We start from the raw sequence: 15128 nt of genomic DNA on the forward strand, positions 1-15128 counted from the left end.
TATGTCTTTATATTGCGTGACTTGCTTGTCATTTTATATGTTTTGCACTCCTATCATTTTTGTTTCATTTGCTGTTGTAACTTGCTGGACATCTGTGAAAAGGAGCTTCATAGCTTATCAGACTCCTCCTGCAGTCTAAATCAAGATTCTGATTTGGTAGAAAATACTTTTGAAGTGACTTCAGAGGTGAGAGTTGTATCTTCCACGGACCATTCCCTGACTCAGCACGATGCACTCCTCAATGCTGAACGCACAGTTCTTCACAATTAAATAAAGAACGCGCGATACTGCATTGGCAGTGGTTGCACGAGCACACAAAGACAAAGATCCCCCGTGTAGCCTGAACAGACTGTTGGGGCAAGTGCTGTTAGCGAGCACCTGTGAAGGCCGGAACGGTACACAAGGGGTGGGTGGCCAGCACCACGCCCAAACGCCTTTGTCTCCCTAGTGGCGATGGTTACACACCACACCATGTACTCATTTGAGGCTAAGTCAACCTAGGGGATGCCCAGAACCGGTTCAGATAATCGTCACCGGCGTCGGCCGTGAGCGGCAATCGAACCCGGGTTGCCAGGTTTGTAGCGCAGCGCACTAACTGCTACACCACCGCTCCCCACGAGCACACACGCACACACACACACAACAAAAAACTCAACACATTCATCCGTAATAACGCTGCCGTGCTGTGAAGGAGGGCCATTTCCCGAAATGTTACCTTGTATAGAGGTCGAGTATTTCCCCTTGAGGACAATGGTGCTGCTCAGATTTAGTTTAACATGAAGGTGGTTCGCAAACTTACCGAACACGTTGTGTTTTATTCAAACGTATAGTCTTTAGGAACCATGTAAATTATAGCAGTGCTCAGGAGCGTGCTGAAAACTGAGCATTTGTTCGAAAAGCATTTAGGCACGTTTGCAAGTCACCTACAGCATACGTAGCAAGGGCATGAGATCCAGTGCTTTTCTCAGGGAACTACTAATTTTGCAATCATTGATAAAAACAATTAAGGAGGGTCTTGTGTCGCGCACGCAGCCCTCAACTCCCCCCCCCCGTTCCTTCTCCCCCTCCCTGCTTTGAACTGAAATAGCTCTGGTGTAGCAATCAGGCGCGGTAATGGTCCAGCAATAGCTTCTGGTGCAGCAGTGCGAGAGTGCTAGCCGCCTGTGTGAAAATCAAAGCATCGTTCCTTGCAAACGCTGTTTTCATTTTTTTCGTCACGTTGAAAATGTGAGCCATCACACCTGTACACCGTGGCTGACACCACACCCCCAGGGACGTGCTGCAAAGGATGCAATGTGAACATGAATTACTTTAGAATTTGGTTATTGTTGAAAATTACCGCATTGGATCTGTATTGTCCAAACGACACCAGTGAGAGATGATCCTTTGGTAATAAATTCCCCATGGTGGCTATTAGATTTGGAACTGTTGAACCAATGTAAATGTACTCATTTGGAAATATGATATCCAATATGATGCACGAGTTGTATTTCAATAAAAAATTCATTCGCTCATTTTTTTTTATATTCAGCCGGGTTATGTTCGTGTGCATTCATGAGCGGCAGTTCAAACGATTCACCTGCATGTGCAACCCAGGAGAACATCTCATTCAAGTTCACAGCGGTTCTAGTTAAAACGCCGGGCTGCATTGAAATCGCATATCAAGACGAAGGCGCTGAATTTCAGAGCGCTCCTTTGTTCATTCGCAGGTATTTTCCACCAAAGGATGATCATTTCAGAGCAAAACCTTCACATAAGCAGCTTTCCGACCGTGGCCAAGTAAGTAGAGCACGACGATCTGCATGCATTGCTGCAGGGTGTAGCGTACTTATTTGCGATATGCAAAATATATAAATGTATAATATCTGTGGCTACGTGATATCACCAGCCAAGGCATTCCACATGGCTTGGCGCCACGGTGGCGAGATGTTAACTTCCTCGCCTGCTATACAGGAGGTCGTGGGTTCGATCCCAAGTTTAACGCCTCCTGTATATTTGGAGTTTGCATGTCCTCCGCATGGTCGCATGGATTTTTCTCCAGGTCCTCCAGTTTTTCCTTCCAAATTTACAGCCGACATACGTTCAGAGTATTTGGCTAATATAAATTTCCACATAAGCCACTTCATTGAGCTATCATTTGTGGCCAGGTCGCTTCTGAAAAAGAGCTATACTGCTCAGTGAGCCTTACCTGGTAAAATAAAAAAAAAACTTGCTTTGTTCACATGCATGCTGCTCCCATCACAAGCACTGTTCTGCGGGGATCACTGTGAGTATGAACACGCTGCGGCCTCTGATGCGCGGAACAATGATTAAAGTGTGGCCAATGGTTCTGCTTGCAATTAGACTGAGATGTTCAGGAAACTTTAACTCAAATCTGAATTTCTGCACGGCAGAATCCTACGTGAAAACATTACCAGGAGATAGTCAACACATAAAATAAAATTGGCTATTCAGCGTACGTATTGTTATATTTTTCAGTTGTGATATATAAATATCAGCGCACAGTACTTGCCGTAGGCTGAGATAGTGCATCACGATTTGGCTTTAAATTTCAGATCAGTGTAACTTGTTCTGTTCATCTTCTCAAAATAATCTATCGCCCCTGATACTTTAATAGACATTAATCATCGGCTTCAGATATTGTAAGACACGAATCATAGGATATATCCACCAACAGTGCCTATTGGTTTGAATGCCATTAATTATCTCTCAATGAAAGGAAGGAGCTGGTGCAGTGGTTACCGTGCTGCTGAATGATCCCGACGACCTCAGTTCAACACCCGGCCGTAGCCAACCATCACCATCACCGTTGCGTGATATATATATATCATTTGCTGGGCCCTCTTCACCAACCCACACTGACCAGAGTGGCGAAGAATGGTTAAACAACCCCCCTCCCCAAGACTGGCATGGCATAGGGAAGCCCTTCATAGATTATAAGGGCTGTAATTAATTATTATTATTATTATTCGAATCAATATCGCAAACATCTATACTTTTGCATACAGTATGTTTTACTGAATATTGACAGACACATTATACAGGCAACTATACATGTTTTTTTGTTATATCATGCTATTTAAATTGATAATTATGGAAACCTTCATGAATTCCAATGCAATAGTCTAATCGAGGAGTGTGAACACATGCACACACACACTCAATGCAGCTGCACCTGTGGCATTGCTGCAATACGCATAGCACACAGCAATTCGTGAGTCCCGTTTGGGCGAAACTGTTTTGTGTGTCTTTTTCAATTCAGGCGCAGTAAAGATGTGTTTGCAAACAGCGCCACGCAAATAATATCACTTCTGAACCGTCGTTCTTAAGATTCCTTGATTCCTTAACAGCCTAACACCTTAACTTAAAGCTTTCGTGACTGCAGGAATTAATATTGTTGGGGTATTTCGGTAAAGTCACGTAGATAGGTTCAAAGAAAATAACAAAAAACTATGACGATTCGATCGCAACACACGATTGCAAAACAAGCGGTCGTCTTTCCTGAAGACGACTGCTTGTGTTGCGGTCGAAACGTCGTAGTTTTTTTGTTATTTTCTTTGAACCTATCTACGTGACTTTACCGAAAGACCCAAAGAATACCCTAACACCTCTTTTATAGCCAGAACGGGTAAAACCTATTCCTATATTTTGATACTGGCAAGGGAGGTTCCATGATGTAGCGTCTCACCCCGAGCTCTCAATATCCTGACAGTGGCATTGTCTTTGTGCTGTTGCCTTTTGGCGTCCTCTGGTCGAACACTGTTTGAGACTAGGCTCGACAGAAAGCTGTCTCTGGTGAGGACCAATCAGTTTCAAAGACAATGCATATTACTACCAGACCATGTTTTTTTGCATGTTCACCACACGTATGTTTGGTTAATGCAGACGTGATTCCTTGCAAAAGGTTTCTGTTTGGTGTTTTAACATCTGTTTTGTTGCCAGAAAGGGTAAAACCTATTCTTATATTTTGATACTGGCAAGGGAGGTCCCATGATGCTTTGTTACTCCACTGCTGGATGAGGGTCTCCCCCACCTGATGTTCGTTTTTTTACTCTACTTCACCGTGCTGGTCAGTGTGGGTTGGTGAAGAGGGGAGCTCGATACAAGTTCAGATATCAATCTCCACTAATATTTTAGTTATGGCTGAGAAGCAAACTCAGGTCACCCGGTTCGCAGAGCCGGTGATTTTATTGACTTTTGTCGTGATATTTATAGTGTTTTCACTTTTTTTGGCCTTTTCGTTGTTCAGTCGCAGTTATCAGTCGGATCTGTCCATTGACAGTTGTGTCATGAAGGATGTGGTACAAGTAACCAAAGTCATGATGTACATTATGTACTGTATGTTGAACTGTATTCATCCTACGTAGCCAACCGTGCGTTGACTATCTCCTGGTAATACGATGACAAAGTTGAGGGGAACTCTCTTGTTCAGATTTGTCTGATCAATTGCAGTGTGGGCATCCTTGGGGAAATTTCAGAAACTGCGAACACTTTAGGGCCCACTCCATGAATAAGACCAGGCGATGGTTGTGTTTTCACACTCCAGGGCTCACGGCTCACAGTGCCAAATCTGTAAATTGATAAAGAGCTAAGAAGAGTACCACCTCCACATATCCACCCTGGTCAATTAACCACCCACGCCCACCACCGTGTTTGCGCAGTTGCAACTGTCATTTCCTATCGATATTCACAAATCTAACCTTTTCACCTGCAGCACTGTCTTCGTAATCTCGCGTACACGTGCTTACCTCTCACGTATGGCACCCAAACTCGTTGCTTTTATTGCTTTGAGCGAGGGTCACGTAGTTTGTGTTGCGTGCTCTTGCCAAATAGCGTCCAGTAATCCAGCAGGATTTGTTTAAAAATCCTGATTCTGTTGATGACAGTCCGGAGTTTGATATTTTCATGGGAAGCCAATAGGCTGATGGATTATTTATGATTTTGATTCATATTCTTCTGTTGAGAGACAAAACAGAGTTCTAATTAAATTGGCTATAAATTACAGTAAAGCAAACTGCCACCTTTAAAGGAGTCTAGCCCCGCACCTCCGTAAGGCACAGTTGGCTACATACGGTGAGAAAGAAAGTTCAACACACACATATATATACATTTGTACGACTATTTTTTTTTGACAGACGTTCACGTGTCTGACTTTTTCACGTATCCGCCGACCCCTTGGTCCCCAAGCGAGTCGGATGTACAATGACGACGTCGTGATGTAACACCGTTGTTATCGACCCTCGGTTTAATCTACTTCCACCCGGGACCAGGACCGTGGTTCTGCTGGTGCCGGGCTTAGTGTCGGAGAATCTGGTGGATCGACTGATGGAGGAGGAGAAAGGAAATTCCATGGACGAGGCCAGCTTGAAGCAAGCGTGGCGCTGCCAGATCCTCAAGGACACCTTCGAGGCAGTACTGGGGCCCGCTATCAATGCCAGGGATCTACACAAACACCTGAATGTTCGTATTGCATGTTCATCTCACCGTAGCCTGGGCAGGCAACAAGGCAAATTAAATGTAACGGTCTGCCTACTACCGTGGGCAGGTACAGAGAGATTCACGATTGGTTCATTTGGGTTAGATTGTGTAGGTAGAATGTCAAACTTTAACTATGCCCTCCACCACCCAACAGAGCCAATCAAATTAAACTACTAGCTATTTAAATTTTAAGGCTCACTGAGATATTTTAGCTCTTTTTCAGAAACGACCTGGCCACAAATAACACCACGTGGAAATAAATATCAGCCGAATCCTCTCAACGCATTTTGATTCTAAATGTGGAGGGGAAAACCCGGGGGACGTGGAGAAAAATCCACGCGACCACAGTGAGAGAGAGAGACAAGCAAACTCCAAGTATACAGCAGGCGTCAGCTTGACAAGTTGTCACGTGGACAAATGTGCCAAATTTCAGTGACTAGAATATGGCTGGGGACGCTGCTCCAGGAGGAGTACATCGCTGTGTCTGCTCGTTGTGCAGAACCAAGAGAGGAAAGTTCTGGGTTGGCTGGAGCACGTGACGGGGCTCATGGAGGGCACGGCACGGAGAGGCGCTCGGGAGTCGCTCAATGACCTCCAGACTCAGCTGCTCGCTCTCTACCTACAAGAGATCAAACCTGCGAAGGCAGATGGAAGTAGGCATCGCGCGGCAGGTAACGACGACACGCCGAATCGTCCATCGAACCAGGCTCTTATGCTCACGACGCATGCCAGGCATCGAACCGTGTGCGTGAGAATCAGTCACTTGAACAGTTTGCACACCGTACACATGCAAATGATGTGCGAATGTTTCAGGCTAATGAAAAGAACAAAACTATGCGAATGAGGCTTAATGATGCAAAACGATGCAAAAACAAGATTCCACACTCTGTGGATTCCAATTTGTTGAATTGCCACATTTTTACCGTCGTTATTTTGTATCGTTTTGCATTATTAAGCCTCATTTCCATCGTTTTTACCGTCTTTTTATAATTGTTGGTGGAGGTGAGGATTATTCCACTCCTACAGTGCCAAGGTTACAGCCACAATAGAGGCCATTGAGAAATCCCGTGCATTGCTCTAGACGTGACTTTACTCTACAAATAGACACCATTAATATATAATTAATTGACGAACATAATGCACAGTATATTCTGAAAATATGAAGCACATTCTTTCATAGATCCACTCCTGGATGTAATGCCTCGCCACACCACCTTGGTCACGCGGGATGTTTGGCTATACTTCACCATGCTGGTCAATGAAAGGATGGGAGGGGTGCCCAGGACCGGTTCAGATATCGCTCACCACTGATGTTAGCCATGGCCAGGATTGGAAATCGGTGCACTACTGTGCCACCATTCGCTCCATGTATTTCTACAATGCATTATGAAATAATTATTACATGTCGCAAAATTATTTATGTTACATGTGTAATGACGTCCGCAGCCTTGCGATTCGACGAATTGTTACAAATAGGGGTCCTGGTTCTGAATGAAGAATCTGGCTCCCCTCATGGCCGTTGGGGTCAGCTCAACCCATTACATACAACATATATACGCCATGCAATGAATGCATTAGCAGAGGCACAATATGATGCGCGTATCGTGAGCATAAATGTCGATTTTAATAAATCGATGCATCGATACACGTCTTATGTGCACCATTTGGATTGTTCACTTCCGATAGCCGAGCAGTGAGCCTGTCTCTGAGCCAGCTTGCATGAGGTCACATCTGAAAACCACCAGCGAATTTTTGACAGGCATTCGCGAAACGTGCCCATCCTTTGCAAGCCACCGTGATGTCACCCGCAACACGCAGGCATTATTTCATGCCACTTGTCATTAGTCCCAGGTCTGCAATTTGCTGCTAAAAGCCAATTTAGGATGGAAATTTGCCAAATTTGAAAGAAATTACCCGCAAATTACCGTACTCAATTTTCGATTGTAGAAACCAATCATTGCCCCCCCTCCCGCCACTGTCAAAACTTGGTAGAATCCTCCTGTAAGACACTCGGTGAGGCTTTCATGGGGTAAACAAGCGTAATAACATAGCAATCATAATATAACAACTGCGGCCAGCTCTCATTAAATCTCCTTTGGACGAGGGTTTCATTCATCTCAATGGGTTCATTTTTGTGGACTTATTTGTTCATTTGAAAGAAAGCCTCGACTATGTTTCGCATGTTCTTTCTTTGTAATAAAACACACACTCAGAAGGGGAAATTGGCCAAACATCCTGAGCAAAGTCTCAAGACGCCAGTGAGGCTTTCCTTGGTAAATAAAGAATGTATCATGAGATGCGTTCCTGTTTATATACGTCCAGCCATTTGTCATTAAACTACTCATTGATGCATTGTATGAATCACATGGTTTGTTTGATCAAACATCACTACGCTAATAATAATCATTAAGGTGGGGAGCATAGTATATGGGAGACTAGAAATGTTGTTGCATATCCCTCCGCCATCTACAGATTAGCCCCAGAGCCTTTAACACCTGTTATGCATGATGGTCACCCATCCAGGTAATATCCGAGCTAAAGCCTGCTTAGTTTCTAAGATCTTACATGATTAGGTTGTAATCTGGGATGATTGGCACACAAGCATAAACAACGTAATGTATCACCAAATTGTTTAAACTTATTCGTGGACACATCTATGTGTGTCAGTGACCTGGGTCTCTTGTGCACTGTCTGTCCTTGGTTCGACCCATTTTCAGTGTCAATGAGAGTACAAAGCAACCCCTTGACTGTGTTGGTGACTGCCAATTGCACTCCCCCTGCCCTACAGACTCGATGGCGGATTGCAAACACCTCCTTGGGGCCGTACCCAAGCCTGACATCCATTACAAGGCCTGGTGTGGAAGTAACTCACTCGGTAAGCCGCCGGGCTCGATATTCAGCAGAAACTGAAGTTTAATACCAAGTGTCCACCTCATGTCATAACTGAGACCAATTTAAGGGACATCTTCCTGGTGAGATGTATGTTTAAAATTATTTGTAACTTTTTTAAACACAGATGCTGACCACAGGCCCAAAACACAAAGCAGCCAGCCACAAATAGCACGATCAAAGTCGTAATAGATAAAGAGTTAAACACGTTTCTTCAATTGAGCAAGGTTATTATGAGGATTTGGGGAAAGAGACGATGATGAGAGGAGGGAATTCCAAAGTGGAGCAGTGCAAGGGAAGAAGCAGAAAAATAAGTGAGGTGACCTGCGGTGTGGTGAGTGAGTGGGTGAGTGGATGAGTGTGTTTTTGTGACCTGCAGTATAGCGGTTGAACACAGTATGGACAGTATGGACAATACGAGAAAGACAGTTTCATAGACCAAGTTCTCATGAATAGGGGGACATTTGTATCTATCAGAAACTTTTTGCATGATGAAAAACAATCCTCTAGCCCAGGGGTGGGGAACGTCCGGTCCGTGGGCCGTATAAGGCCCGCAAAATCATTTGGTCTGGCCCTGCCAAGGCAACCGCAGGCGGGACTTGAAATTCAATAAATCTAAGAGCAAACCTGGAAAAGCAGTTGCGAGTAGCAATCAATGATGATTGCTTGTGTTGCAATCGAAACGTCGTATGCTAGTATTTCATTTATTATTTTCTCTTTATACGTGACTTTACCGAAAGAACCAAAGAGTAATTCCTGCAGTCATGAAAGCTCCAAATTAAGTATAGTAGCAACATCATCAATACCAGCTAACATCACACGCCTCGCCAAAGAGAAGCAGTTCCAGCCATCAGATTAGGGGTGAGTTAATTAAATGTGTGACCAAATTTAACAGGCTAATTTTTAAGTTGATAATTTTGTATGGCCCGCGAATGATGTTATACATATCCAAATGGCCCTTGGCAGAAAAAATAGGTTCCCCACCCCTGCTCTATCCAAATAAAACTTTTTGAAAACCACAGCGCCAAAGATAGAATTGCCCATTAGGATAACTGACTGATGGCAAGTTTTTTTCTTTCCTTTTTTCACCGCTCATTTTCATGCAGAGAGCATGTTGGGCGACATCACCGAAAGAGAGAGCTCCTCGGACACAGACCCGTCCACTCCGTGGAACCAGACCGTGGTGCCGCCAAAAACACGGATGGTCAAACACAAGAAATACTCGATCGAGAGGAAAAATGGGATTCGCGACCGATCTCGCATTGCGATCAACACGGACTGCAAGTCCTCCAGCTACCCCGACACTGGCACCAGGGTGGGTGGGCGCGCCACAAGCCCATGTGCATATGTGTGTGTGTGTAGTGGGGAGCGGTAGTGTCGTGGTTAGTGCCCTGTGCTACGAACCCGGCCACCCGAGTTCGATTCCCGCTCACAGACAAAACCAGTGACGATTACTGAACCGATCCTGGGCATCCCCCTCGGTCGACTCAGCCTCAATTGAGTACTTGGTGCGGTGTATAAACATCGCAACTAGGGAGGCAAAGGCAACAAGGTGCTCGCCAACAGCACTTGCCCCAACAATCTGTTTAGACTATCCGAGGGGTCTTTGTCTTATACATAGTGGGGAGCAGTGGCGCAGTGATTCGCGCACTGCGCTACGAATCCGTCAAACCGAGTTTGATTCCCAGCCATGGCTGACATCAGTCGTAATTATCTGAACTGGTTCTGGGGCCTCCCACTTTTATCAACTCGTATTTACCAATCCAATTGGGGAAGTGCCAGTACACTTGCTCGCAGCATCAATGACAGCCGAAACGTTGAAGCGTGCAGCCCTTGGTGTGTGCCTCCGAGTCACTGTTAAAGCATAATGGTGTGTATTTGTGGGAGATGTCTCCAGGTGACAATCATTTCCATAGCGGCGGCAATCGGTAATAGGTGTCACGGGATTATTCGATTCCTCCGAGCCAGAGTTGTCACCGTGAGTTTTATGTATTTATTTTGGTAAAGCCGACAGCGGCGCCCTAACTAGTTCATTAAGGCATATCGATACGTGTTTTAAATGTTTCTATAAAAATAGCAGCGGCATGTAATTGTGTCCGCCACTTACCGCAGTGTTTTGAATTGTTGGGGGGGTATATTCCAGAAACAGTTTGACAGCTGCACGGCAATTTGTGAAGGAGGCCACGACAATGTTTGCAGTAATTGGATTCGAAAGCTTTGATGACAATGTCCCTGGTGGTGTGATTACTGGTGGGGGGAAGCTCAGTGTGTGTTCTCATACACAATACCGAGGAAAGTTTGACCTCACGTTTCGGAATTGTCTAAACTTAAGGTGAAAGCCATTAAAATGAGACTGCTCACCGTTCACCTTCAGTCCCAAACCTGAACCGGACGATGAATTGTCGTAATTTTCGTGCTCTAATTTGATCGAGGAATGGATTTTTTTTTTCTCGTTCCATCAAATCATAATTTTCACCACACAGTGCATGTTTTTCGCGAGCGCAGCGATTGATTTTAACCACCCAATCATTTCATGTCGAACGCACGCGTCCCTCGCACGAACGCGCGCTGCGTGTGTTGCTCCTCTTGTGTAGAACACGTTGGCCTAAGTTACGCAAATTTCAGTGTGGAATTTCGATTAAACTGGTTCAAAATAGTGTTTTGCTGTCGAATCCTCTGCACACCACCGCCACGTAAAATAGCATTTCCTTTCTTTCTTCTGCCGAAAAATAGCCTCTTGACAAAACTGTCGAACGCATGTGGCCTCATTTACAGTCGATCACAGAGACTTTCTTTTGCTAATGCGTGACAATTCGTGGTCACGCTGGCCGATAAACAACATTGCTCGTGAGTTGCAAACCCAAACTGTTTTCCGAAGCGTCACAAATCCACGTTAAAAAGCGCAAATGTTTACAGACCTTGGTCAGTCCACAGCTGAATGAGGGCCTCCCCATGCCATGTCAGTCAAGGGGGTGTTACTTGACCATACCTCACCATGCCGATCAGCACGGGTTTTGGTTGGGGGGACTAGTTCAGAAATCACTCATCGCCGCCGTTCACCATGGTCGGACAGAGAGATTTGAACGTAAAGTTTAGATCAAATCCAATTATTCACATTACTTATTTGAGCTCTTGTGCAGGTGCTACGTGAGTTATCATATTTCATCACAAGATTGCGAGACATGGCGATGGCTTGGGGAAGGCCTCATCCAGCAGTGGATTGATCATGGCTGATGATGCTGAATGCTGATTTGAGCGTGGAAACAATTCGAATTTTTCTGAGTTTGGACAACTTTTTCACCTTTATATGCTTCTACCCACCCAGTCTCTCGCCGTTCAGATCGCATGTTTTGAAAGTTTAAGGATCACAGCAGCTGATCGGAACGGCCAATCAGAGGACAGCGTCTCACTCCCAACATGCACTGTGCGCATGGTGGTGATTGGGGACGACAGGACAGTGGCCCAGCTTGCTCGTGAATACCATGCCCTCAGGTACCGTTCTGTTTGTCAGCATCAACACAGCATCCAGATGCCTCGTAAACTTTGACTTAAAACTTTCGGGTCTGCAAGAATTTCATGTTCAGCAATACCAATGCAGCAGCAATACCAATGCAGCAGCAATGCCAGTGCAGCAAAGGGCCGCCAAGAAATCACTGCACCACCGCTCCACACACCACACTGCTGACCCGTCAGCCCATGCTGGTGGTTCTGCTGACACACTTGGGCTACGCCCATCTCCAAACCTTTATAAACAGTTTGCCTTTAGAGGCGAACCCATTTTCCTGATGACGGCCGCTTGTGTTGCGATCGAAACGTCGTGATATTTTTATTCACTTTATTTTTATTATTATTTTATTTCTACGTGACTTTACCGAAATGACCAAAGAATACAGATGCCTCATGTTTAAACAGGTGGCTCAGCGGTAGAGCGAGCGGCTCGCAATCAAAAGGTTGTGAGTTAAACTCCTGGTTGGGGGTTTGCGCAGCCCATGATCTCTCCGAGGTCAATAAGGTTAGTACCACTTGGTGGGGAAATAAACAATGGTTGTCCTATGGATGGTCTCATCTCTGCCATAGGAACGAGGGATTTCCACCACCGGCTCAGATCTACAAAGAGGAGATGAGCACTGCATCTGTGCTCATTTGAGGAGGAAATCACTTCAGCTTTTTTACGAAAAAAATTTTTTAAAGCAAAACTATAAACAGAACTCTGTCTCGACATACAAATAATAACATGCTTTCAGCTTTCCAGGCAAACATTAGAATGCTATCCAGCAGCATTAGCTTGCCATTTCACTGGTCTCCTCATAGCACATGGAAAAATCCAGACTACTTTTCACAGCCATAACATCACTTCGCATAGGAGTTTCCAGACATGACCCACTGCCACTCTACCAACCTTGCACAGAGAACCATCATCCTCTTTGAAACGTATCTATGGATACAGGAGACGTTACACGGTATTGTTCAGTCCGAATACCCACTCGAAGTGTCGTCCTTGTGTGATAATTTTAAACGCCCTGCAGAAAGAAGGAGGGGAGGCGAATCAACTTGTGCAGTGCGGAACTCGAGCTGCGTTTGTTTTACATCCCAGTGCAGTGCGAGCCAACGACCCATCTCTCACCTTCTTCTCCAAAGCACAACGCCAAAAAGGTACCTCGACACCACAACCTGGGATTCAGTCACAAGGGGCATGCTTATGACCAGCTTCTACCGTCCAGCGCTGTTTTGTTTCCCTCATTGAGGGAAAAGCATGGGGCTGGCATGAGCGCCATGACACATCTTTCGTTGATTCGTGATTTGTTGTTGGGCTGGGTCTTCACAAGCACAATGCCAATGTGTTGTACTCCCTCCTCCATACGACACAGCCAGAAAATTGTAACTGCTAACACGACAAACACGCCACTTTCATAATGTGCGTGTTTGTAATTGATTACCTCCGATTAGCACAGTTGGCTACGTACAGTGCAAAAGAAGTTCAACATACATACAGTTGTACCTAATTGTTAAATGTGTAATAAATTGGCACGATTGTTCGCGAAACAATATTTTTGTCGTTCAGCTGTGTCAGGTGGAGGAGAGTGTACAACACACATTTGGGGCGGCACTGTGGCGAGATGTTAACTATGCAGGAGGTTGTGAGTTAGTTCCTGACCCTGACGACTGTATATTATTTGAATTTTAATGTAAACTATTTAAAATGAACAATGTTTTTATTTTACCAGGTAAGGTCCGCTTCTGAAAAAGAGCTATATGGCCATGTAGCTTTTTTTCAGGAGCGAACTGGCCACAAATGATAGCTCAACAAAATGGTTAATCACGTGGACACTTATGGCAGCCAAATACTCAAAACGCATGTTTCTAAACATGAACAGAAAAAACGGAGGACCCGGAGAAAAATCCACGTGACCACGGGGAGAGAAACATGCAAATTTCAAATATACAGCAAGCGTCAGAGTCGGGATCAAACCCACGACCTCCTGCATACCAAACGAGGACGTTATCATCTCGCCGACGCGGCACCTGTGATCTGACCCAAAAAACTATTTGATGAAACATGTGCTTTCATCACGAAAACCTACGTGTTAAAAATACACCTGCCGTTATGAATAATCCCGGCGACTCGTATCCAGCCGATGCGTTTTTTTGTCCCTTTTCTCCTCACATCCAGGACGCTGCAGCGCCGGCTGCTGAGTTTGGAGACCGTCTGCGGGTGGGTCAGTTCCTGGGCAAAGCGGACGCATGGTACCGGCAGAATATCCAGCAGCTGGGACGCATCATGACCAACCTGCTGTCCATTCCGGTGTGTTTTTGTGTGCACATTGTGGGGAGCAGTAGTGTAGCGGTTACAGTGCTGTGCTACGGACCTGGCGACCCGAGATTGATTCCCGCTCACGGCCAACACCAGTGACGATTATCTGAACTGGTCATTGGCCTCCCCTAGGTCGACTCAGCCTAAAATGAGAACCTGGTGCGGTGTGTAAAATCATCGCCACTAGGGAGACAAGGGTGGCCGGGCGTGATGCTGGCCGCCACCTCCTCATGTACCGTGCCGGCCTTCATAGGTGCTAGCGAACAGCACTAACCCCAACAGTCTGCTAAGGCTATATACGGGAGATCTTTGTCTTTTTGCACATTATTGACTTCTCATATGTGCCGTGCGTGCATGAGCCCGGCATCTCATCAATGTTGGTTCAGCGCTCTGACCCTTGACCAGTGGCGGCTCCTGCAAAATCTGTCAGGGGGGGCAAATGTCTGGATGATTGATAAGGATAAGGTCCACCCATGCAATGGATAAATTAACAGCTTAAGCATGTAAAGGCAACTTCACTTCTTTAATATTAATGAATAATAAAGTGACTCTTACAATACATCTTGTTTGTTTCTATACTCACTATTATTACAATCCACTCAAGTTTATTTTATTAAAGATTCCACTAGGTGGTGACAAATTGTATTGTTGGATGAAACGTGCTTACGTATGATGACGTAAGCACGTTAGTGCAAGCCCTCCCGGAAGCCATAGAGAATGCATTGCAGCGCCCCCCGTTCGAAAAAAAACATCTTTGAATGTAAGTCTATGGGGCCACTCGGGGCGATTCTCAGCCGGAGTGAAATCGCCCAAAAAGAGGCGGTACTCCACAGAACGTGACATGACGCTGATTGGACTATATCCAGAGGCACAGTGACGGCTAGCGTGACTCTGTGGTTGAATGACATTGGTGGTGCGTCGCCCAATCGCCCTAATGAAGAAACCGCCC

At 45.4% G+C, this 15128-nt stretch overlaps 1 protein-coding gene across 1 annotated transcript in view; it reads left to right on the top strand.

Annotated features, from left to right (window-relative positions):
- Positions 1 to 15128, top strand: part of LOC144944670 (phosphoinositide 3-kinase regulatory subunit 6-like) — a 63213-nt gene that overhangs the window by 27572 nt on the left and 20513 nt on the right. Inside the window, exons 5-12 of the mRNA XM_078873029.1 lie at positions 1710 to 1779; positions 5265 to 5460; positions 5978 to 6149; positions 8267 to 8353; positions 9474 to 9682; positions 11708 to 11859; positions 12894 to 13020; positions 14039 to 14170. Coding sequence (XP_078729155.1) covers positions 1710 to 1779; positions 5265 to 5460; positions 5978 to 6149; positions 8267 to 8353; positions 9474 to 9682; positions 11708 to 11859; positions 12894 to 13020; positions 14039 to 14170 — 1145 coding nt within the window. The remainder of the gene's footprint in view (positions 1 to 1709; positions 1780 to 5264; positions 5461 to 5977; positions 6150 to 8266; positions 8354 to 9473; positions 9683 to 11707; positions 11860 to 12893; positions 13021 to 14038; positions 14171 to 15128) is intronic.

This window comes from Lampetra fluviatilis, chromosome 35 (genome assembly GCF_964198595.1).
Source record: "Lampetra fluviatilis chromosome 35, kcLamFluv1.1, whole genome shotgun sequence".
In the NCBI taxonomy this organism is placed as follows: Eukaryota; Metazoa; Chordata; class Hyperoartia; order Petromyzontiformes; family Petromyzontidae; genus Lampetra; species Lampetra fluviatilis.